The sequence below is a fragment of the Diadema antillarum genome, unplaced genomic scaffold (genome assembly GCF_040938485.1).
Source record: "Diadema antillarum isolate AM-2024a unplaced genomic scaffold, OU_Dant_1.0 scf00000037, whole genome shotgun sequence".
In the NCBI taxonomy this organism is placed as follows: Eukaryota; Metazoa; Echinodermata; class Echinoidea; order Diadematoida; family Diadematidae; genus Diadema; species Diadema antillarum.
The window spans coordinates 948,657-974,635 of NW_027270926.1; the positions used below are offsets into that span (position 1 = coordinate 948,657).

General features: G+C 38.6%; 2 protein-coding genes across 2 annotated transcripts in view; both read left to right on the forward strand.

The window, feature by feature from the left end:
- Positions 1-9,140, forward strand: part of LOC139709032 (centrosomal protein of 290 kDa-like) — a 53,038-nt gene extending 43,898 nt beyond the window's left edge. The window contains exons 43-52 of the mRNA XM_071621003.1: positions 536-671; positions 2,134-2,277; positions 3,131-3,403; positions 3,840-4,001; positions 4,670-4,876; positions 5,501-5,638; positions 6,388-6,575; positions 7,452-7,554; positions 7,961-8,083; positions 8,979-9,140. Coding sequence (XP_071477104.1) covers positions 536-671; positions 2,134-2,277; positions 3,131-3,403; positions 3,840-4,001; positions 4,670-4,876; positions 5,501-5,638; positions 6,388-6,575; positions 7,452-7,554; positions 7,961-8,083; positions 8,979-9,140 — 1,636 coding nt within the window. The remainder of the gene's footprint in view (positions 1-535; positions 672-2,133; positions 2,278-3,130; positions 3,404-3,839; positions 4,002-4,669; positions 4,877-5,500; positions 5,639-6,387; positions 6,576-7,451; positions 7,555-7,960; positions 8,084-8,978) is intronic.
- Positions 9,141-14,545: 5,405 nt separating this feature from the next.
- LOC139709043 (uncharacterized) overlaps positions 14,546-25,979 on the forward strand; it is a 54,096-nt gene continuing 42,662 nt past the window's right edge. Inside the window, exon 1 of the mRNA XM_071621012.1 lies at positions 14,546-14,833. The gene's annotated coding sequence lies outside the window, so the exon portion shown is untranslated. The remainder of the gene's footprint in view (positions 14,834-25,979) is intronic.

The following is a 25,979-nucleotide window of genomic DNA, read 5'->3' on the forward strand; positions in this document are numbered from 1 at the left end:
GTCTATTTGACTTGTCACTCTGTATCATGTGCAATTGCAGCAAAATGAAACTGTCCTAACAGAGCAAAACAGACACCACTTAAAGACAACGGAGAGGACAATCAATTGACTAGCTTTTAGCTAATGTATGTCCTCAATGATCTTAACTGCCTGTGCAAGTTTTCAAGTGTTCCTGATTTTACTACCCAATGTATTTCTGAAATTACTGTCCAAGGTAAAGGAGTACTTGTAAATACTTATATGTTAAATATCAGAAAGCATGCTAGATACACTATAGGTATCATGTAGTCAGCCATTGCTTTCATGAAGTAAATCCAGTAATTTGCTTGTAGCTTGAATAGCTCACTGTATGCCAGAATTTAATAGTTCTTCATGATCAGGTGATCTTTTCTCTTCTTTATATGAGATGTTGCTTCAAACTGGGTTATTCATTTTCTTCATGCTGATGTCTTGTAGTGCTACACTTATACACTGTAACTTGTGTGCCAGTAGACCAAATGTAGCTAAACTTTTCTACCACTATGGCATTTTCCAGAAATGAGAGAGGAAAGTCATCGACCACAAGAGGAGAATTCTCAGCCACCAGGAAGATTGCGTCTGACGAGCCATCGTCTGCACTACTGGCCGAGCTCGAAGACCTGAGGAGGAAAAATCATCACTTACAAGATGAGGTTAGCCTGTATGTGATACTTTCAAACTGGTCAGCTCCTAAATATGGAAAGTTAATGTAGGTTTGATTTATATTACAACAGGTTCCTGTGATTAATATGGTAGAAGATATGAATATGAACAGGAGACACGAATCAGTCATACCTTTGTGCAATTAAAGCAGTTATCTCAGAGAACAATACAAAAGATGTGCTTACCAATACATGCATTGTAAATAGCTGTCACAGTGTTGATAGCCGGAAGGACTGACAAGTACAATACTCTCCGCGTAATCGGGTATCGCTTAAACGGGTACTCCGTTTAATTGGGTAGTATTGTCAGAGTCAGTTCCAATGCACATTAAAATTACCTGATAATTGGGTTGCCTCTCCGCATAAACGGGTAAAAATTTTTCTTCTAATCTAATTTCTACCCACATTTTATCGCAGATGTAACACTTTAAGAAATCATGCATGTCAATTCTTTTCATGGCTAATCACATTTTCTGCTTAATTTGTGAAGAAGACCAATCATTTTGGGAGTGATTAAACATGCAAAGACTTGTACACATACCGACTTGTCACACAAAAACTAACATTACAAATGTAGCTGGCACTCACAACTGCATAGACAGACAGGAGTTGAACACAATTGCGCTCCTGCCTTGCTCCGCAACAACATTCACTATACGAGAGGTTGCAATGAAAATCAGGCCATGCACCATCTGGCAAGCTCCATATAATTTTGCTTTTCCCCAGTCACTTCTCGAAAAGTAACCCGACATTCTACGTGACTTGTGCACGCAAAGAGACGTGTTCATTTCGGAAAACGCCTCCGTGTTAGCGAGGAGTCTATAGTCAAACGACAAAGTGTTCTGAAGACATATTTGTCCATAAAAAAGAGTGTAAACTATATTGCTTATGACTGAGCAAGTGTAAGATATTTATAATGTGCCGTGCAAGCACGTGTGTTAAGCATACAGGGTAGGTGTTTGGTGCAGTATACAATGCATGTAAATACACACTGTGTGTGTCAATTGTAAATGAGACGTGTTCTTCTGTTAATCGGGTATTCCGCTTAATCAGGTAAGAAACGCTCTGCCCGAGCCTACCTGATTATGCGGAGAGTACTGTACATGTACATGATTTCAGATTGGAAACAACAGTCATGGCAGGATGTGTAGATTTTGTTCAAAATTGCTTGATTATTTTGCGATTTGCCTAATAGTTTAAGTAGCTGAAGATCTCCCAGCATTGGAAAATATAATGAAGAAATTTAGTCACATTAGACACCAGACTAACACTAGACTAAGCAAAGTTGATGTGAATATTGATTACCATTTGTTTTGCAGTGATGGAGCTCTAAATACTCTATGTCAAATGTAGGGATTTTTTTCTTTCTTTTAGTGACAGGTCAGCGTGTTTAAAGCTGTACTGTCTTTAATAGAAATGTTGACCAACCTTTTCTGCTGTCCCCAATTTTCAGATCTCATCCTTGCAGAGGCGACAGGCTCTGGGCCACGAGGCGGTGGTCCAGGAACTGCAACAGAAGAATGACTTTCTCAACGACAAGATGGAGAATCTGCAGAAGCGGCTGGAGATCGCAGAGAGGGAGAGGATCATGCCCGTGGTATGTGAGGTAGAAAAAGAAAGAAGTGGCTAAATGATAGAGATGATGCTGCGTAGACATTCTATCTATAACTGTTGGATGAATAGTAAGCTGTGAAATTCCAGTTTGAAGTTTTCACAGCAGGTGTGTCTTTGCGGTAAAATGGTGTAGTTATGTTAAATTTGCAGGAATGTATTTGAGTCAGATTGACGCTTGAACATTGGAAATGCTTGATTGTAATTGCATGCAGCCATGCTATACTACCTCAAATTTTAGGTACATGAAACTCTATTGTACAGGTTGTGTGAGGCAAAATGTGAGATATTTAGTACAAGTCGTGTAACCTTTTTACTGGTAGATTCATAAAATTCCAGACTTTTCTTGGGGTCCACCAGGTTTTTTTTATAGGCAATGTGTTAAATCGCATGTTGAAACTGTAAACTGATGATTTTATCCGTCGAGGATGGGCTGATATTGCCACAACATGCATTTCCCACAGAGACCTGCCTGATTATACTCAGGACTCGTCTTCAATGGGTTAAGAAAATCTCAGAAAGCATGCGACCAGAGACAAATATAATGTCTTTGATATTAATTTCTGCTTGATAGCTCAGCCATTATTGCTTCCAATGATTGAATTTCTTTATAAATTGCATTCACAAGTGAACTTGAAGCTGTTTTTTTCCCTCTTTATCTTTCTCCCTCTCATTCTGACTGTTACTCATGTGATTTTGCTGAAAAGAAAAGGAAAAATACCATAAACCGTGTCGTTAAAGAAAAATTTCTATAGGTTGCTATTATGATGCTACCTGACGCATTCAAGAATAGGCTGTGTTTTGACCAGGCATCACACCCTGTGTTTTATGCTGTTCAGACAAGTGCAGCAACACATGCCAGCGCCCCAGCTGTCAGGACAGCCGAGCGTGAAACTGAGCTCCAACGCCAGCTCCTGGACCTCTCTCAGGAGAACCTAGAGCTGCGGTTCGAGGCTGAGCAGGCCAAGCGCGACGTCCCGCGGCTCCGGCAGCGCGTGGACGACCTGGAGAAGTACAACGAGGCGCTAAAGTCAGACCTGGAGCGGGAGAGGAAGAAGAGCAGGGCGGCTGCCAGCAAACTGGCCAACGTGTCTGGGGGAACCAGCAAGAAGGTGAGGTGTCTTCTATCGATGGGTCCTGCTTTTTAAATGGAAATAAAACCCATTTGGATATTGTCAGCAGTGTCAAAGTGAAAAAAAGAGAATTCTGTCAAAATGAGTGACAGTGATTATCAGAAAAGTATGACAATGATATTTAACAAAATTTAAGTGGCCATACCACCTGTCAACACTCCTTCAGATATCACTTTGGATACTATCATAGTCAAAGGACAGTGGTGTATTAAATCTCTTCAAATTTCTTGTATTGTTTTTTGCTTGAATATCAATGTAATGATTTTTCAGATTTTGAAAGTATATAAGCAGAGCCACACTGTCATGCATTGTATTCTCATTCTGTGTCTCCTTAGTGTGCACACACACACACTCACACACACACTACACACACAAAACACAATAGCAGTTGTTGTCATGCTTCTACATGTAGCAGGGAACAAGCGGAAAGTCAGTGGCTGAACTTGAGAGGACAGTGGGTCTGATGAAGAAGGTGGTGGAGCGAGTCCAGCAGGAGAACGAGAAGCTGAAAAAGGCGCCCGGAGTTACCACCCAGACAGAGATCCACACCCTTCAGGATGAGAACAAAGGGCTCAAGGTAAGATTGGCAACTTCTTGAGAATTATGATTATGATAATAGTAATGGTGATGATGATGTGATGATGATGATGATGATGATGATGATGATGATGATGATGATGATGATGATGATGATGATGATGATGATGGTTATGATGATAATGAAGATAATGATGAGAATGAGGATGATAATGAGGATGGTGATGATGATAATAGTTATGTGATGATAATGATGATGATGATGCTGATGATGATGCTGATGATGATTATGATGATAGTAATGATGATGATGATGATGACAAGAGATAATGACAACGATGAGGAATGACAATGATGATGATGATACTAGATAGTGATACTGAAGTCTTTTATCCATTTGTCTCGTAAGATCTCACATCATTATCATCATTTGTAATGTTGCAAGTTGAATCTTTGCTTTTATTACACCTGAATCTTTGATTTTATGAACAAGCCAACATTTTAATATTTCTTTTTCATTCTTATAAAGTTATCTGTTGTTGTTTTGGAGGGGGTAGGGAAGAACTGTAGCATAATGCCAGTGATAAAAGCTTGGCAAGTTATGGCAAAGTGAAGAAAACTGTGATTGTTGCTGGTCTGCTCTTAAAAAACCCAGCCATCCTCCCAGCATTAATGTTCTCTGTGATGGTTTTCTTACAACGGTAATAGGAAGAGTTACAGAAGCTGAGGCATCAGGTCGGGGGCCAGCTCTCCACCCGCTACGAGAGCACCCAGAGGGGTGTGGCCAAGGCCATGGCGGAGAACGAACGGCTACGTCAGGAGCTGCAGAGGGAGGTGGACACCTCCCAGAGATTGAGGGTCAGCCTCGCAGACGTCACTACCGACAAGAACAGACTGCAGAAGCAGCTGGATGAGGTTTGTGTGTTTGTTTGTTTTGTCTTATTTGATCATGGGATAAAATGCCCTTAATCAGCCAGGTGGGGCTGTTCTTCAGAGAGGCTATGAATACAATGTACCAACAAACAAAACAAAAAGCAACACAGCAATGAGTGAGTTAAGCAAATCAAATTAACAACAAAAACAGGAATAGTCTAAAAAGATACATTACCACATGTATAACAGCAAACTGAATTAAAAGAAGAAGAGAGACTAAAGATGCACAGATTTTTGAAGATTTTATGAGCCATCATGTAGATACTTAGCAGAGATCATGAGCCATGATGGTACCAATTTTAGAATTTATTTTCTCTGGAAACAATCAATAGGTAACATTAAATGTAAATTTACATTTTTATGTCAGAATTTGGTGTATCCCTGCTGGGCAAACATGCCTCCCAAAAAGCAAACAAAACAAAACATGACAAACAAAACCAAAAAGCTTAAGCAAGAAAAAAAAAAGACAAGCAAACAAACAATCTCAGAATGAAACAGAAGAAAAGATAACATAATATAGCAGAAGAGCACATGATGTATATCAATATGAAAAAAAAAATGGATGTGAATTTCATCGTTATGCCTGCTGTGGATTTGACCATACAGATTCAAGAGAAGCTGACCATCGAGCAGGCCAGGGGGCCCAGGCTGGAAGGGGCAGACAGTAAGAGCTGGAAGTCCATTGTGGTGACCAGGATGTATGAGGAGAAGCTGAGGGGTATGGAGCAGGATGTAGAGAAGAAGGCAAGTAGCATCTTTCTCATATGACCTCCTCTCTCTCTCTATCTTTTGATTGTTTGTTGTAGTTGTTTTTTGACCTTCCAACCGTAACTTACTTTCAAATTTCTGATATTTCAGTGTAACTGACTCTACAATTCTTTTTTTTTTCTGCACTATTCAGGCCCCTCTTTGATACATGTATGTTTGTATTATAGTGTCGATTTTTTATTAATCTCTCTACAAATCTTTTGTAAGCATCTTGTACGTGTGTATGAACCAGACAACTAATAGACAAAGGCTTTAGGTAGGGGTGGTACATTAATGCATACATTAATCGACTGTGTGTGATTAGATTAGGTCGTGGTTTAAAGATATTAATCAGTATGTGCTTTTAGTAACTTTTGTAAATTTGCATGTATGCATATGAGTGTGTTTTCAAGCAGTAGTTGTACAACATGTATGTTGGAGTACTCTTTCCTTTATTTGTAATAATTGATTTATCATGTGTTTGATTTCCAAAATACTGAATGAACTTTGAATTATGAATAAGGGAAACAAGAGGATGTGTAGTATGTGTGTGTGTAAGAACACACATCATTGTGTTTGTGTGTGAATGCAGGTGTGTGGGCATTGCATGCGTGAGTACTGGTATTTGTGTGGGCAAATATACCTGTGTGTGTGTGTGTGTGTGTGTGTGTGTGTGTGAGTGTTTGCAGTCATCTAAAGATCACTTTCAGCTCCAGCTGGTTGTGTGTGTTATCTCCCCTGTGCAGAATGAGACACTGAGAGACCTGCGGCAACTCCTGAAGGACTCCGCCCGTCGGGAGCAGGCGATGCTGAAGGAGATCGGGGAGCTGCGGGAGAAGGTGGGCATCCTGGAGCGCTTCCCCCTGCCTGGGAGGGAGGGGGGAGGAGGAGGAGGACTGGAGGGGGACGTGGTGCAGCAGCTGCAGCAGACCAGGTAGAGTGTGCTTGGTTCTTTGTCATGTTTTCTACAACCAGGGCCCCGTTTTATCAAAAAATAAAATTGATTTTAAATTTCCGTAACACACAGGCTGCCGTAGACTTATTGTATCATAGAAATCAACTTTATAATCAATTCTAACTCTTCGTAAAACAGGGCCCAGGAATGACATAGCCACAACTTATGCATGCAAAACAGGAATCAAGAGTACCAAAATGTGGTCAAAGGAAGAAATGAATTGAGTAGCTTTGATAACGTCCAGAGTGAGAAAGAGGCATTTATTGATTTGAATGCATCAGTAAAGCACTGTACAGGTGCTCTTGCCAATCATTGGGGTGTTATTTTTTTCTGTGCTGTAGTACCCATTATCTACCATCTGGAATGGGCTCTTTCGACCATTTCTACTACCAGTAAATTCTTGTCACATGCTTGAATGAGAATTCTCTGCCACATGTATGAATTTTTCTAACTGTCTGAATTAAGCATTCCCTGCCACTGCTGCACTCTAGTTCATGTGTGCAGGTATCCTAAGTAAACAGTGAATACAGTTTGCACATCAACACATGGAATACTGACAGCTGGTTGTCTCTTGCCTTGCTTGACCAAAGCACTTGAACATTCACAATTTACAGTGTGTCTTTAAGCCCACTGAGGACAAGCTGACTGTGCCATAACAAACATATTTTATCGTATACACCTGCCTGAGTATACTCGAGACTTGACTTCAGAGTATGAGGTGCTGTCAGACGCAAGGTCTTGACAAACGCTTGTATGTGAATAAGATGTAACAATGTGAAAAGTGATGTCTCATTTTAACAAAGTACTTGTAAATAATCATGCTGTTGCATATTCAACACCTTCCTCTTTTTCCAGATTGACAAATCACAGGCTTGAGAATGAGAAGGCAGAGCTCCTGAATGAACTCAAGTTATTCCGTCTAAAAGGAGCGTCACACGGAGCAGCAAGCACTCTTCAGGTAGGCATTTCCTATAGATATGTATAAGTTTGGGACACAAAGGTGTGGAAAAGTACCATATCTTTCCAGCGATACTGTGATTAGGAGTTAATAGTGATTGGTATGTACAGTGTATTCATATAACTGTGGTCCTCTCCCCCATCCCCCTTCTCCCCTCCAATCTCACTGAATGAGACACTACCCCTCCCCACCCCAATGCCCTTTAGCTTTCAACCTGCATTACTTTATGCATCATGATCTGATAGGTGCATGCCAAGTTAACAATCATGCAGTTCCATTCCATTCCCTAATCTCATCCGAGTTTTGGTTAAAAGTGATGCTTTCCTTGAGACCTTGCAAGGTTAGACAGCTTCTGGAATATTACCCCTACTAAATTACCTCCCGCTCCCCTTGGTACCATCAACAGGACGACGAGTTGGTGGAGAGGCTGCACAACTACAACTCAGTGATGGAGGAGAATGTGAAGATCCGTATGGAGCTGCAGACATCCGACCTGGACATGGAGCGCCTGCGGAAGGAGAATGAGAGGGTGAGCTCTCAAAAGACAGGGAATAATTTTCCAACTCAAATTTGTGAAAGAATTTAAGCTGATGAGTAATATTTCAAATGGTGTCCTTTGCTCTTCTGTGGAAGAAAACTGCTATGCAAGAGATAGTTTGTGTAACATTTGTGTTAAAAAAGATGCATAGCAAAATGCAGTGTGATACCAGGAAAATTTTCCCTGAGGGATGTTGTGATTAGAGCATCCCTGATGCTTTTGGTCTCTTTTGGTGCTGTCCAAGGTGTGCTCCTATTTGTCAGATAAGGCGCTAATCAAAGCTCATTGCCCAAACCGTGACTCTTACTCCAAATGTACCACTTAGAATTATTTCTGCATGCCATGCTTGTAGGCAACTGCATGTCTTGTCTGTTTGTCTGTTGTATTGGAAGCAGGGATATTTTATGTGCCACACGTGTGAATGCACTTTGATTGTGCCGCATGGCCTTGATGCTGCAGACTATGCATTACTGGATTTGTAAGACTGGTTTTATCATTTCAGGAATTTTTCACTTACTGGGGATAACTGTGAAAATGTATCTCACAATCAGCAAGCAGGTTTTACCCAACGTGCTACCCATCAATAATTATGACCATACTGACGGAGTTCAAAACAAAGCTCATTTGCATTGCATTGCACTCACCATCTGCAGCATTACTCAGAGGAAGTTTATGTCTGTATTGCTTCTAGTTTCGCAACAGCCCTGGGACATGAACGCATGCTATGTTACACCTTGCAGTCAAGTGTACAGATATTGATTTGTGCGTGTGTGTGTGTTGCTGGACCACTGCACCCAGAGTTTGCAGCGTTATATTGATGTGTGGTCATGTGACCACTGACTACATTCTTAAACTTGTCTCATCAACATTGTTATTTTGTATATAGCTGAGAAAGGAGCTCGAGCAGTTCGACCCATCCTTTTTCGAGGAGATCGAGGACCTCAAGTTTAACTATCGGGAGGTCGTCCAGAGGAATGTGCAATACGAGGAGCAGCTGAGGAGTCTTGGCCAGCAGTTTGGGATCCAGGTCAATATACCACCCAGCTGATGATTGCTGATAGGAGGAGTGTGAGCACCATCTCACTGATCATTTGCATGCTTGCCCCTCTTTTCATGATGGCAGGATAGTGTTTGCAGAAAAGGGATCAATATTTCCGTAGTTTATGTGCCTCATCCCTCCCACCACAACTATACTTGCCAATTTCTCGATGATGGCACGACTGTATTTCTGGCTTTAGAGCAAGCTGTACAAATCATCTGTACCAAATCATGTCAAAGAGCTTCAGAGGAGTTTCAGACAAAATGTGTACAGTGCACTTGTGTTATAACAAACATGGTTATAATGAAATTCTCGTTACAACGAAGTAAAAATTTGGGTCCCCAAATTATCATCTACATATCTTTATATAGTTTACTGAGTGACTCTAAAGAAATTTGATATAATGAAAGAAAAACTTTGGTCTTGCGGACTTTGTTATACTGCTAGTCGCCTGTAATGAGTAAAATAAAATGGGATGTGATTTATGAGAGAGTCACTTGTTTTGTTGTACTGGTGTGATAGGAACTCGGTCTACAGTATTGGTGAAGATACAAAATTTCGTACTGTGTGGTTACTGACATATGTAAGAAAAAGAAAAATGGACAGAGATACAGATTTTTGCCTTTAAGGTGTATATATAAGACAAGACGTAATTTATTATTGGAGACAGCCATTATTCCGTCTCCAATATGTGAGTCTTTCAGTAGTGTGACACTCCAGTAATCTTGCAATCTTAAACTGTTTCTCGGAATTTCTTGCATATTCATATTTCCTGAAATGTTCATGGTGCATGTTCGTTAGATTTACGTAAGAATTGAGGCTTAACATGAGAGAGAGAGAGAAAGAGAAAAAGAAAATGAAACAATAATTGGCTTAATGGATAATACAGTTCGAACAGTTATCATAAACAGCAAGGCAGTAACATTAGAATAGTAAATGCTTGTCAATGAGCATGCACTTGTGACCAACATTTGTAGTTCTTTTTAGAAAAAGACCAAAAGTTCAGCCTTGACATATGTGATGTCTTTGAAGGGCACATTGCCAGTCAGTAGCATTCTACAAGTCAAACAATGCAGTCTCTATGAACAAATGCAAACAGCTTTGATAAAAAATTGTTCTCATATGTAATTATGATGTAATGAATGTAGTAGATTATTATGTACTGTAAAAGTGGAAGTTTTCTTAGCGTGGAAATCTTCACTTATTTCCCGTGACCAAAAACTAGAATGAACATAAAAGCACACAAATGTTTTTGCTTGCTATATGTGCCACTGTGTAATGTCTTGATTCCGTGGAATCAAAAATACATGAAATTCATCTTGACTGAGCGCGAAAAATTACTTGCGCAAAAATATCCTCTTCTTCATTATGCTTCATCCTTCTCCATGTCAGATGTTAAAAGGTATTAAATTGCAATGACATTCCTCACTTATGTGGAAGTACTTGCACTAACCTACCTTTCCACTTATCTTTGATCACTGCTGGCACTGGTTAGCAGTTTAAATGTACAGTCAATTTTGGTTAAGTCGACCTCGCGTAAGTCGAATAATCGCCTAAGTCAAAGCTCTTTTCAAGTCCTCTTCTCTTTATATTCTATTGATTTTAATCCCGCATAAGTCAAATTTCTCTAAGTCGAAGCCATTTCTTCAGTCCAAATATGATACAACTTGGACAAGGTTTGACTGTAGTTCATCAACACAGAATCGTACTTGGTAGCTTAGGAGGAAAACAAATTTCACATTGACTTGTCATGAATTAATGTTTCAAGCCATACAATTTGCCTATAAAGCAAGGAAAGGATGAGTGAGCACTAAAATTTGCCCTTACATTAAATGATATATACATCTCGAACCATATTTTGTATTGTAGTGTTAATTTGCCGCTACAATAATTGTGCCCCAAAATGATTTCAATGGTAATTAAAGGGATGTTGACCCACATATTGTAATTTCAGTGAGGATACAATATAGCATGTATTATTCTTTAGTCCCACAAGTAATATTGGCATGACCATTTAAGAGTCATGAACTGAATGTCAGTGCAATTAAACCTTTAGTATGTTCATCCTTTGAGATAATATTTACATGGTCTATAACATAATGCTCATCTCTAGGAAATGTGTGGTAGCCAAAGGGCTAGTGGAATTGATATGAGGTAGTCTACACTTGTTTGGGAGTAATGATGTAACCATTCAAGAGCTAGTTCATCTATTTGAACCTTTTTTGGGGTCATTACTGAAGTTGCCATCCATCAATCATATCCACTGTGGACAATTACAATAAAACTAAATATTTGTATGGAAAAAGGATATGATTGCAGTGTAAACATTTTGCAGTCTGTTGACTTTTCTGCGCTAATGTGTATGTTCCATTTTATATTAGTAATGAAGTACCACTAATTGTTTTCATAGTGTATGTATAAACAGAAAGAGAGAGAGTATTTACGTAATGTATCATAGTTACATATGAATATCTATTACATGTGTGTCATGTCTGCTATGAATGCAATAAAGTGAGTAGGCCTGATTAAGGTCTTGGTCAATTTCTTTTGTTTGTTTGTTTGTTTGTTTGTTTGTGTGTCTTTAAAAAATCAGAGAAATAATAAAATCTAATTTTTGTTGTGTGGCTGTTTTGAAAATACATTGTACCTGCACTATTCTGGGAATATCAAGTGATTATTTGTGAGTGGTATGCTTGTCAGGTTTACATAAAAGCATACAGAGAAACACCCGCAGCATAATCCATTCATTTGAAAGCTCTAACCAACTCTGTTTTTTTTTTTTTTTTGAAGTGGATGTTTTGGTACCTCAATGACTCATAAATTTAGATCTATGTTCATTTGCATTTCTACCTGAACCATTTGACTAATTCAATGATGCACTAATTTAACAACTTTTTATGTATTTGCAGGTTTGTCTGTTAAAAAGAATGATAAGTTTTTGAGAGGTGTGAGTGTGAAGGTACATGTACATGTATTTCATTCTAGCTCACCTAAGCCTTTAAAGGAGACCTCTGGATGATTTGCAGACTTTTACATTTGAGCAACTATGAATATATTTATACATGTACTGAGTACAGAGTTTTAGAATTTACTGTGATTGGGATGAGGAATAAGAATGTTTTCAAAATTTATAACAAATTGCAATGATTTAGGATGATGACAAGGCAGCCTCACCATAAGAATGCATGGTTGGGGCTCAAGGAAGCAGAACAAAAGTAGAAGACATGTATTGATTCTACACAGGTGAACCTGTTCTGCAAGCGGTATTGTCATGGAATTACACTGCTACATTTCTGAAATATGTAAGGCTCCAATGTCATCAACACTGTTCAGTGTAATTTGTTAAAGATTTTTCAGAGTACATTGTACTCCCGTTATAACGAACACTTTTATAACAAAATTCTAGACACGTCAAAGTAAAAATTTAGGTTGCAAGATTATACACTCTATGTATTTTTATGCCTCCGCCACGAAGTGGTGCCGGAGGCATTATTATTGTTTTATTATTATATTGGTTTATTATTTTACAGCCAGTCCTGAGGACTTTTTTATAATGAGAGTCCACTGTATTGGTTTCTCTGCTCAAGGACCACAATAAATTCAACAACTCTATACATGGGGCTGTCAATTTATGTACTAAATGATGTGAAATTATGAAAATCGTCTGGAATGCCCCTTTAAAAGCCTTAGGGAAAAAACTCTTCAATGAACTTAATTAGATAAGAATAAAGCTGATCTGGATGATTTTTTTTTTTTGAAGAGGTATGGCTTAACAGGGTGCAGGAAAGCAAAAAAAAAATGCTTACAAATACAAGTATATGATGCATATTTTCCTGAAGTATCTAGTGCTTTGGTTATACGACTGTACTGTATACTGACCAAAAGGCATCAATGGAGGTCAACATACATTTAGATTGCAGGGACCCTTTGAACTTGCAAGCTTATACTTACACACAAATACATGTATTAGCGAGTTTATATGGTGTGTGTGTACACAAATGTAATAGTATCGTTTGCTGCAATAATCAGTTTGAAAATGACCAAAGTGTCTTATGACTAGAGTGACTTACAGCTCTCTGACACTCACATACGAAGGAGAGCATGTCTGAATAAAGGCTGGGGGGAGGGGGGAGGGAGGAAGAGAAAACAGAAGTTACTACCTTCATGCTGACTTCAAAATTCTAATACCTGGTCATTTTAAGTTAAAGGTATTGTTTACCATTGGGAGCAGTGATTTAAAAAATGTTTGAGTTATTACATTTGATGAATATGTGTAGGTCATTTGTATCACAAAATATCCTACCTTATAAAATTTTGCAATAAAGCCTAAAATATAAAGATATATCACTATTTTTCTCAATAAACTCTTACTGTAGGTGGTATATTCTAGAGACAGTTTTATTGTAACTTTCGTTTACATTTTGTATATGTAACAATACTTAACATTGATTATACTAATGAACGTTTTTACATTGGTTGTTTCTATCACTAACTCATATTTTAGAACTATTTTGAAGCACTAAAGCCGGGTTTTTGTTTCATCTGCAAATGGTAAATACTGTCATTAATAGCAATCTGAGAAGAGATGTATTCCTTCAATGCATCAATGATTACTTAGCGTAGGACTTCTCAAATACTTGACAAAAATAAGATTATTGCATTTTTCATTTTATTTCACTATGTACCATTGTTCACAAAGAGTGTAACATTTCTGCTTTGGCATAGCACACATATCAATACCCTGTTTGTAGTCTTATATGTACCTCCCAATTAGGATTGTTCTTGTAATTCCAAGATCTGAAGTGGCAAGATGAAAAAAAAAAAATAAAATTGTGATTTTATAGAGCATGAAAATTACTAGGTAATACTCTATGCATAATTACATTTTACATGCCACTTGTAGAAGTCTGAGATATAACACTCCAATAAACAGCACTTGGCGAAATAATAGCTACATGTATTTCAGAGCTATAGAAGTCATTAAATAGATTTCTTACAGTATTTCCAAAGCAACAAAAGGAAAATTCTACAAACATTCTACATCTGAGAAAACAGTTAGTCAGAGACTCCAACTCTCTTAGATGATGCGAATTAATAATATATTTCCCCTACTGAAAGTGCAGGGACAAGTTGTCATCGAGAAATCGAACATCACCGCAAAGCACAGACAACCCAACCTTAGCCCGCCTTCTCTTGCAGGCGATCGATATTCTGATTTGCTAAAAACTTTTATATGAATATGCATTACCACAAAAGACATACGCGTGCGCAATGTGCTTCCGTGCGAAGGCACCGGCCCGAGCGATGAGAAAGAGATCGCGCGCAGCGCAGATCAGTGGAGCGTGGATGTGTGTGCATGTAATTAATGATACGTGCAGACGGGTAGGTCTCTCACACACACTCACACTCTCGCTCTGAAATTGCTTTTTGCGAGTGCTAATGGTATCGTCATCATATCGTACTGCAGATCAGAAGGAGCACCTGAACGTGTGTTTGTGTATTCTAGCTGGTGAGCTGCTCCTAGTAGCTGTATGAATGGAATTGAAGTAGCCTAGCTGATTTTTATATCCGTGCATATCTAATGGATTCTGGACTATCTTGCTTGGATCAAGGACGTATCCTTGCTTGGATTTACATGGTCCACTAATTTATTACCTATCCTTTTGCCTGTGGAAGTTATTGGAAGAGTTTATTTGCTTCAGGTGAGTGCAACTATCGTTAGAAACCTCTCTTCTCGAAATAACAATAAATTGACACTTGTTAGAAATCTATCTCATTTAGTCATGCCCTATCTAACAATAACATAAACTCTAAGTAACAATAACAACAGGTTAACGTGTGAGAAGCTACCTAAAATCACCAAATAAATGTGTCGAATCGTGCAGTTTCTAATTATCTCCAGTTACATAGTGTATAGCTTGTCAATTAATGATCAAAATTATGATCAAACCTAACTTTATGTGTAACTGATACTAGATCGACTATCATTGAGTATCAAGCCCCCAAACCCAAGACTGTGGTCTGTGCCATAAAAAGTGATGGGTGAGCTTCCGTGGGTCACCACATCACACCAGTAACTCTCACATGGACTCACAATTTTCGGTGTTTACTTCGGGGCATGACATTATGACGAGTGGCACTCAGACGGTCGTCCGCCTAACTCAGTCCGGGAAACCCGCTCATGAGGCCTGCTCTCCCGTACGAGCACTCCTCTGCCTCACGAGGCCTCCGGAGAGCCTCATATGACGCTCCCGAGGAGAGAGACTCATGAAGCTCCCTGTTCACTTTTTATTCACCTCACATCTGACATATAAATTGTCGCAACTTCAATCGGTGATTTTTTGTTACACACATGTCCACTATCCATGATGAAAAGAAGAAAAAATTCTGTCTGTTTTTTTTTTTACAACAATCAAGTTTTAATCAACCGATGCACAGCAACCCATCGAAACATGGGCGCCAGCGGGTTCGCTGAATGCAAGGCTGCCGCACCTAACTGTTGTTAGGGGCCTGATCAGACTAAATATTTTCGGTGCTTTTTTCTGCGGCTCGCACCTCTCCGCGCACGAATCAGCCTCATGAAGCTGAAGTCTGACATCTTTTTACAAAAATTCGTAACAAGAAAAATAAAATCAGTACTAACCTGATCTTGTGCATATATTCCAAATTACTATATTCACACTGATAGAGTAGGTGGGTACTTCAGTTTGTTAGCAAACTAATCACTTTGTAGGTATGACGGGTTCACATTCTTCGTCAATTACGCCGTCTGTTTACCTTTGGGCGCTTTTTCTGGAATCATCCCGCGACGAGACGTCACATCACATCACGCATCCAGCACATACAGTAGGCCTACAGACAGCGCGCAGGCTGTGAGATTTTCAGAGCGAGCTTGCGCACGCACCGGAAGATACAGTATCCTCAATCCAGCACCCATGCACACACAACACATGCAATTTGCCATTCGCCAGTACTCTCAGAGGGTCGCCATCGGACAGTCATTTTGTCACTATTGAACTGCCACCCTTATTTTCTCTCATTTTTCAAAACACACCCATCATAAAATGGTTCGACCCTATGCTGTAAATGCCAAAGTTCAAAATGATACAGTATGTGATTTGACTACCCTCCCTTCAATTTTGCCTCCCCCTAGATGAAAAAGTGGACATGCCCGACCTGTCGCGTGAGCACACTCTACACGCAGTGTGTGTGTGTGTGTTAAACGAAACGCAGTAAACCGAATTCAAACACACTTGCTGGCCACACACAGATTTATCACTGTGACGGAAGGAAATATTTTTTACTTTCGCTTGACGTAAAAAAGACTCGTGCACATGAAATAATAAAGTATGAGAGGGACAAACAGCGACAGGTGCATGAACGTAAATGAACGAGTGGCGACTTCATGGTAATGGTTACTTCTGTAGAAGTGATAAACTAGGCCTTGTCAGCATCATCAGTGAAGAAGGTCAAGGAACAGATCGCGCAAACAAGCAAAGTTGGATCAAAATCTGTAGTAGGCCAACTAACTTTGTTAGATCTATCTATACGTTGTCGTTAGGAAGGAAACTGCAACGTAGTAAAGTAAATTTTCCAGTCAAACAGGGGACCGTTTCATGAAACTTTTTGTCAGTGATTTACACTGACAACTGTTAAAAGCTACTGAAATACTTGCGTCTGATTGGCTGATAGCAAATTTGTCGGTGAAAACCTCCGACGAACTCGTTGATGAAACGCCCCCCCCAGGTGTATGTTTGTACAATGTGCTAGTATGTAGAATCTAATTGTGACAAGACTACCTAGAATGGCAAGGAGAAAAGACCACGAGAATGAAGTGGAAACTACAATACGGTATGTTTTGATATGTAGGCCCTAGACCCTCCAGAGTGTAAGGGAAAATGGAGCAATTTTCACACTCACCCATTTCTTCTAGGTCTACTGGTCCAACCTGTCCATTGGTCCTGTAGATACCTAGATTTTTCCATTTATTACTGATAAATACCTGAAAAAGTTTCTGGTCCGACTGTTATTTCTACTGTCATATTGGTCAGGGACCGTCAGACCAGCGCCAGGTACGGTGCACCCTTGAAGTTTATTATCTTTGTGTTGGTGGTGTGTGATGCACATTGCTATGAAAGTATTGATATTGCTGTGGCTGTATCCAGCCACTCCGGCCATGGATAAAGTAACACGCTTGTGGTTTTGACTGATTGATTTGAATCTCTTTCCACTTAAGGTCTACAAAAAAAGAAAGAAATATGGCTATTTGAATGAATATTTTCTCAATACAGTGACATTTTGTTTTTCATGACGTAAATGATAGTCAAAACATCTAGAGTTTAGATGTACTTAAGCAACAAAATGATATTTGAAATAGAAATTAGAACGAAAGTGGGGGCACTTAAATCAGAAGTACACCTTGTTGGTCTTGCGAATGCATGAGGCCCCTGAAAGTTCAAAGCCTAAGCATACAAAAATGGCTAAAATCAAAAACTGAAGCTCTGATTAAAAATGAGGAAGAGAACAAAAAAAAAAGAGAGTAAGAAATACAGTTGTAGAAGGAGTAACCAAGAAAGACAAGTGGTTGGATGATATAAAGTCACATGCATGTAAAGTATAATTGCCTTGAAGAAAATGAGCTGTGAAATTTTGATAATAAACATGAGAATGATAAAGAACATTTATATTGTGCAAGGAATATAATGTGCTCATTGCAAAATAGCAAACATAACATACATAATTTAAAATAAGTGGCATTTTGACAAAGTTGAGTTCTTAGCCCCATCTTAAACTCGGTAACTTGAGCGGCATGCCTTACACAATTTCAGAGCACCATACATGAAAAATCGGTCACTAACGTTGATGTATTCTTTGAACAGGAGGTCAAGCAGTTAATATACCTGCTTAGGTCAAATGAAAACTCCACAGCAAACTGCCTCCATGAAATACAAACACTTTCATGGCAATGTAAATACCATTCCTTATAAATTGCACTAAAGTGCCTGTCAGTGCCCAGTCTAGCACTTGACAAAACAATGTTTTGTTGAAGTGTAGTGTTGCAATTTCATGTTGATGTATGACCATGTACTCTAATGATAGACTTGTGTGCTTTTGAAAACACTAGACTCACTGACACACTTTAAACTACCAGAGTCAAGTATCATAACTTGATAGATACAGTACACCTATCAGTATTTTGAGCATGTGAGAGAAACTGAATATCTATTTGTATGCAGTTTCCTTTCATTGCAGCATGGTCATTACAGTAAAAAAAAAAGCATTTAACATCATACAATAATCATACATGTAACTACAACATGTGCAAGGTATACTCTTGTATGAAAATACTCAGGTACAATGTTAGATGTTTGTTCTATATATGGCTGCATGACTGAACACACCACAGACCACAAAATGCAAGCAACAATTGAAATATACACCATGGAGCAAATTTATTATCACAAGTATATGATTTGAGTTCATAGGCACTAGTCGTTGAAGTGTAATGTAAAAGTCTATGGTATTACGGGGGCCGCCACTCACAGTTACGCCAAAAGGGCAACTAATTCAAGATTTGATCTGTAGCAGAGTATCCTGTACAGATGTGCATCTCCAAGCAAATTAATTAAAATCTTCAGACTTTGAGAAACTTTCTACAACTTGTAGTACTTCTTAGTTTGGAATCAACAACCCCCCCCCCCCCCTTCCCCCCCCCCCCCCTTCATGGTAATAATGTAATAATGCTATAAACAAAGACAACTTGACAATCTACATTGTTGACTCAGAGTACACCAATAGCGCAACAAATTCAGGATTTGAACTGTAGCAGAGTATCCTGTATGAATGTACATCTCCAAGGAATTTAATCAAAATGTTCAGACTTTGGCCCCCCCCCCCCCCCCCCCCCCATTGATTTCGGAAACGCAATGTCCGATGAACTTGAAAATTTGCATGCTGATATATCTTTGCGTGCTGAATCTGATGGTGTAAATTATTTTAATCAATTATGCAAATTTTTTGCATAATTAGCTAATTATTCATAATGCATATTTTATGCATTTGGGCGATATTTTCATAATTTCAGCCTAAACAAGTACAAAATTACATGAAAACTGTGTAATAATGAAAAATAATGTTTGCAAAATGTGAAATAAATCAATTCTTATCTATTTTTATGAGTACAGCAGATTTGCATAAACTATTAATATGCAAATTTACTACTTATGAATTTTTGCATACTTTTGAAATGTATGACGTACTAAAATGAAACTGGAAGTAAAATTATCCTTTTACAGGACCCATGGGCACTACCATACTTTTCAACTGTATTCTAATGTCCCTGATATTGTAAACTTGAAGTATAATTTATGCAAATTTATGTAAATGTATGATTTTTTAAATAAAAATTAGCTTATATGTGATTTTGCGTGCAAAATATAAGAAAAATCAATGAATACAAAAAGTATAGAAATGTGAGAAAAATCAAACAAGTTATTTGCCATACTCATAAAACATTTTTGAAATTAACTTAACAGAATCATGTTTTTTGTCTCAAAAAGTGAAAATATCACTTATTTTGTTTTTCCAATGTTTTTCTTTCTTTTGTTGTTACATTTGTTATGTATTTTATTGTTTTCTAAGAGTGCCCAGTAAATCATGTGGAAGGATAAGAGTTATTTGAATCATCTATGCGGATAAAAACACAATTTCCCCCTCAGAGAGAGAAAAAAAAAACGAGAAAAAAACAACTTTTTTGTCCATGTTTTGTATTGTCTTTATTTCTTATGTTTTGTATTGTTTTATATTCCTTACGTATATCATTGTTTCTAAACTTTGCCCAATTTATTTCAGAACAATATAGAAGCATGAACCAAGTGGAAAACCAATTCCTGAGCAAAATTTATAAAGTAATGCAAGCCATGGTCTATTGACAGTATGTAACTGTACACAATTATATGCAGCGATTAGCCGTTTTAATGACATGCGCATACTAATTGGCCCATAACACCCCCTAGGTAGGTCCGATATGTACAAATGTGGTATCAAAATGTGAGCAAGACTTCAGGGGGAAAAGTCGTGAAGCGAGAATCCGAAATTCCTAGCGGTCGCGATGCAATCGCCAAAAGTATGAAGGGGGGCCTCCCAGGCCCCCCCCCCCTATCAAATAAAGAACTGTACTCAAAAGTGTCTGATAAGGTCTGCATAGAAAAGTTACAAAATGAACAAGAACTGTCCTTATGAATGAGAATGGTCGTGAAGAGTATGTAAAGAACATGTTCTTTTGTGTTGTGTCTTTTGTTCTCAACTGGTCAGCCATGAAGGCAAATTTCAATAGACATCTTAACTTCATATTCAAGTTTTCAGTGGTGCCATGCCAGGCAATTTTGATAGTTCAACAAGTTTTATGGTTGTGCATCATGCCACTTGTAAGCAAGGTTCAAAAAGCCCGCGCCATAGCGCAAATTGAAGTTGAGATGCTTCAAAACGATGACAACGCAAAACCACATAAAGCGAAACATGTGGGCAACTTTCGAGGGAGAGAGAGAGAGCATCATTAGGAATGGACTGACCTTCATGCAGCCCCAACCTCAACCCCATAGAACATTTTTGGGATCAACATGGTTGAGCTGTGGGGAAGAGGGTCACAAATGCAATGACATACGTGTAGGCAGGACTCCGTCAGATACTGATTGACGCTAATCAACAGCACGAGGACACGGTGCCAGGCGGTGGTGCAAGCACATGGCTCGTCCACCAGATGCTGAACCCCATCATGTTCATTGACAATATAAAGACAAAGTAGACATAAAGTAAACACATAATAATGACAAAATGAAGACAAAATAAAGATGAAACTCCAATAACATCAAGACCATGCCATTTCACCTCTTTATGTCTTTATTGCGGTTAATGTGGCGAGGTTCTGTGAGATGAAATGGTTTGTCATTTGTGTGTGTGTGTGTGTGTGTGTGTGTGTGTGTGTGTGTATGTGTGGTATGTGTGTGTAATGCTGTCAATGTGTGTGTGTGTGTGTGTGTGTTTATCTGTTCGGTTGAACGCATACATGTTTCACTCCATAAAAATGCTGATGTTACAGTAAATGAACACCAAAGAAAAAATGGGGAACTCACTCATCACGAGGAAACTGCATTACGGACGTCAAAAATTGGGCCATTTTGCAGCTTTTCAATTCTGACTTTACCTCATATTTGTAAGCACTGCACCTCCATGTCTACGATGATCATCACAGGTATGGTATCATTTTAAAGAGAATTAAACAATCTTTGTGTGATATTAAGCACAAATAAATCATTTCTAAGGAAAGATGAGAAATGATTGATCAAACTCAGATTTCCAAACTTTTTTGAAGGGTTTATATATGAATTTTTGTAGTGTAATCCCGTTGGTAAATTTTCTAATAGTGAATTCTTGTAGTGTAATCCCATTGGTAAAGTTTTTAAGGAAACATAATTCATGTTTTAGGAACTTTGGTCTATTGTTGTCTTGTGTTTCTTTCATGAATGCTGCAGTGCTGCATGCAACAGTTCAGGTGGACCCAGCCAGATGCATGGAAATATCGACAACAATGCAGTGCATGAAATACAGCAGGGCGATGACCTCATTCACGAGATAGTCAGTGGATGATTGACCACAAGATTACAGAATATAACCAAAAAATAAAATATGGTATCATGCATTGGAAACCAATGGCTAATCAGGTACCTTGTCCTTAAACAATTTGAAATCATATTTCCTAACACGCAGATTGTGAACTCAATTTGATGTTTAATCAGTTATGTTATCAGTATCAATCCAACCTGTTCGGAAATGTCAATGTCCAAAGTGCATACAGCAGATTTGGATTGTGTGAATGAAAATGTGTGTAGAAACTCACCTAGCAGAGTGATTGTAATCACCCTGATTAATGCTTGTATACAAATAGTGAATGGTCACGAGTGCAATGGTACAAGATTTCGCACGAGGTGAAAGAGGCGCTCTATTCAACGAGGCGAAGCCGAGTTGAATAGTGCGCCTCATCTTTCGCCGAGTGCGAAATCTTGGTTCCATTGTACGAGTAAAGACCATACAGTATTTGTTTTATACAACACCTCGAATGTCAACAGATTTGGTACTCACAGATTCTTGAATTTAGCACAGAAATGGCAACCATTTTCCGTGAAAGACAAATGAGTAGCCTCACAGTCGCAGTCACCGTGTATGTACATGTGTACGTACGTACGTATACGAAACGAAGTTGTTTACAAAAATGAGTGACAAAAGTACGCGCTTGTAAGCGCGCTTGTAATTGTTGAGTGCGCACGGCGCATGTTTGTTTACTGTGACATCAGAGCGCGTGCAATAGAACATTTTGGTCGAACTAAAATTGCACGCTGAGACAGCCAGAGCGTGCAATAGAACCTTTCACTAAATGTCACCAGATGAGCAATCGGCCAATCGGATAGCTACATTCTCAATAGGTGTTGTATAAAACTCAATAGTCCATGATTTTGATGGGCTTGCAGATGTGTGTCATTTATCTTTAATACATGAAATGTAGTTTGTTTTTTGTTTTTTGCTTTTTTGCTTTTGTTGTGGGGAGGGGGTTAATGCAAAACTAGTAGTCTAGAGGGAAAGCAACTCTATGTGAATGTCATTCAATGCATAATTCCTGGGTTCCGTGCCGGTATATATTCTTCTTTCCAGCAAAAATGCAGAAGGAAATTTCCTCTGCATGCTAGAGAATATACTGTACTTTAAGAGAGATTTTGAACAAAAGACTAAAATAAAGACAATTTGTTCATTGTACAATCAAATCACAAAACAATCTTGTCATTTTTTTTGTTTCATGTACAGTAGGCACACAGACATTATCTTTTCTGCTCTATCAATTAGAATTGTTCATCTTTGATTTTTTTTTTTTAATCAGATAGAACAGTGTGCTCAATAGACTTGTGCAGAGAAATATTTAACAAAATTCAATGTAAGATTTCTTAGCAGATGCTAGAAATCTACAGTCTATTTTGTCAACTGCCAAAGCAATTGCAGTACAGCTGTATTGTGAAAAATACTCAGCAGATGTGTCACATATGGCAATGGCATATAATTTTTGTAAAGGAGGAATGCTGATTGCATCAAGTACCTACATGTGCAGCCTGGTTGTTATTTGCTTTGAAACTCTGTATTGACAGAGGTTCTAATCAGTGATTGATGGTTTTCGAATGATTTCCACCATTACTATCTGGATGATCACATTTTCCCTGTCAGCATACGTACTGGCAGGATGAAGTGGCTGGGCTTGACAGATTGTCAAACTTGTGTGCTTGCGCAAAATTTTGATATTTATACAAAAATTGTTCTCGCGGGATTGGGCAAATAGAGAAGACGAGACTGTGCTTGCTTTTCCTCAAAGCAGGATAGCTGGTGCCGTTTTTTGTTGATGCAGTAGGATGAAAATTATAGGAGAGGCAGACAGACGGAAAGAAAGAGAGATGAGAAAGAAAGAAAGGAGAGAACAAGAGAGAGAGAGAGAAAGAAATGTATGTGGTACTACAGTATCTATATAAAGTTAGAGCTTCCACGTATATGTAGTTTTGCACATTATCACACTGTGCTATTGCCTGCTGGAGGTCTGATCAGAGTTATTGAGAGCATGCAGTTTCCATTAATATAATTCTTTAATCAATGTTTTGAAATGTGATCCACGTAGTCTAGGGTTTCCCTGCAGGACACACACTGCACTGCTCAACTCTCCTAACCTATGTAGTGAGCCGTGTGTTCTCTCATGATTGCACAGCTGCAGTTCAGGAATGGGAGGCTGTAGTTGTCATGGCAACATGAAGCTTACCTTTCCAGGGGTCTCTTTATCCCATGTGTGTAGGTGATTGTATTTAGACTCATGGTGAGCCTCAGTAGTCTTGCACAAGCAGACTCTACTTCACATTTTCAAAGGATGTCATTGTCTGTCCTTGGGACAGATATAATCCTGGGTATGCTACAGTATTTGCTTGATCATCACAATGAACAATAATCGTGCGCAGCGTTTACTCGCTAGTGCATGGTTAACAGTGCCCTGCCATCATTATCATCATTATTTCACCATTACCAGTTACACTGGATCACAAGGGGGAGGGGATTGAACATTGTGGGTAAAAACATTTCCCAAGGTCAAAAGCGCTTGGAAGGATTTGAATTAGGGAACTCCATATGAAATGTAACAGCCATTTTCATGATTGTACATTAAATCGTGTTTAATTTTCTCTTTCTAACAATTCCCTTGAGATGCTGCTAAAAGCAAATCCAGGGCCCAATGTTCTTACTGAAAGTTGTGAAAATATTCATAAGAAATTGCTCTCACCACACCAGATGAGGAAAACAGTCACATTGGTCTCTTTGTGCCTCAACCGAAAGAGAGTACTAAACCTAAAACAAGTCATATAACATTTGATTCTTGAATTGCAAGTGTTAAATACCCATCCACGGGATTCCATTAATGCCAAAATGTTGACCCCCTGTTTTGTTTTGTTTAAATATAATTCTATGATCAGCTCCTTTAACTATCGGTACAGAATTCAATATGGTAATTGTGTGGATCGCTGTAAAAGGTGTTACAGCATGAGGACTGTATCCGAGTAACAGTTTATTACAGACATTTGTGCCTCTGCACAAAAGCTGTAACACCAGAGTAAACATGGTACAGCTGATGATACCTCTAATAACGTTATCCGAGTAATTTGTATTTATAGCGCAGTTCTATAGACCAGGTGGTACATTCCCACGGCACTGCTCAAAGAATTGCAATGCAGGATGGGCATTGAACAGTTTGTACAGCTAAGATGGGCACTTTGCTCTCGGTTGAAAAGAGAAAAAAGTTTTGAGTCGATCAGAGGCCGACAACACAGAGAAGTGTGTGTGCATTTATATTCCAATTATTGATGGGCCAAATGCTGTGCATGTTTATTCAGTAAGTGTATGATCTGTGATGAATAGAATGGATGAGTTTGCACGTTATTGACAGTTCTCTTTGCACTATACGTATGATAATGTGTGTATTAAAGAGAGCAAATACAACTGCATGCTTTGTTGTTGTATTCTTGACTATAGGGGAATTTATCCAATGTTAGAAGTTTAATAGTTTAGAGTCATCAAGTTGATTATCCAGATACATCCATGTACTGTAATTCATTTCTTTGCCACGAAGTAATAGTTATTTTCCATTTGCTTTTGTTTTCTCTTCTGGTTCCTGTGTTTGTTTATATTCCTGTTAAATCTCGGCATGTTCAATAATTAAAAGACAAAACAAGCAAAACAAAACCTATGTACCAAATAGCCTTTGCTGGTCATAAAGTGAGAACATAAGAAACAATTATATGTATCTTTGCTTTGTCTATCATATTATCACATTTTGATTTTAAAGATAATAAAAAGTTTTGGTACCTCAAAAGTTTCCCTGAATTTCCTTGTCTTAGTTTGTGTTTCAGGTTAAAGTACCTTTCATATAACTAACACTGTGAGACTTACTTGCCCCAAAGTGCTCTCATGTCTTAGTAATCATGCAATTAACTGCGACCAGCAGCCCCATACGCATAGCGTAATGGGGCTTCACATTGTAGCATTCAGGATCGTGACAGATTTAGTATCGCAGGTAAATATCAACTTAAAGTCCAAAAATTTCTTCAATTTGAAGACTTACCAATTAAGTTGAAGTATTGAAAACAGGCTTCGGGCAACGTTTGGTTCTGCCAGTAGTCCCTTTCTGTTTGAATTGATGACTGAATGTGACTCAGTCGAGAGGACCTTGGGAGAGCTACATACACTGAATACTACAGCCAGTGCATGCGAACACATCAC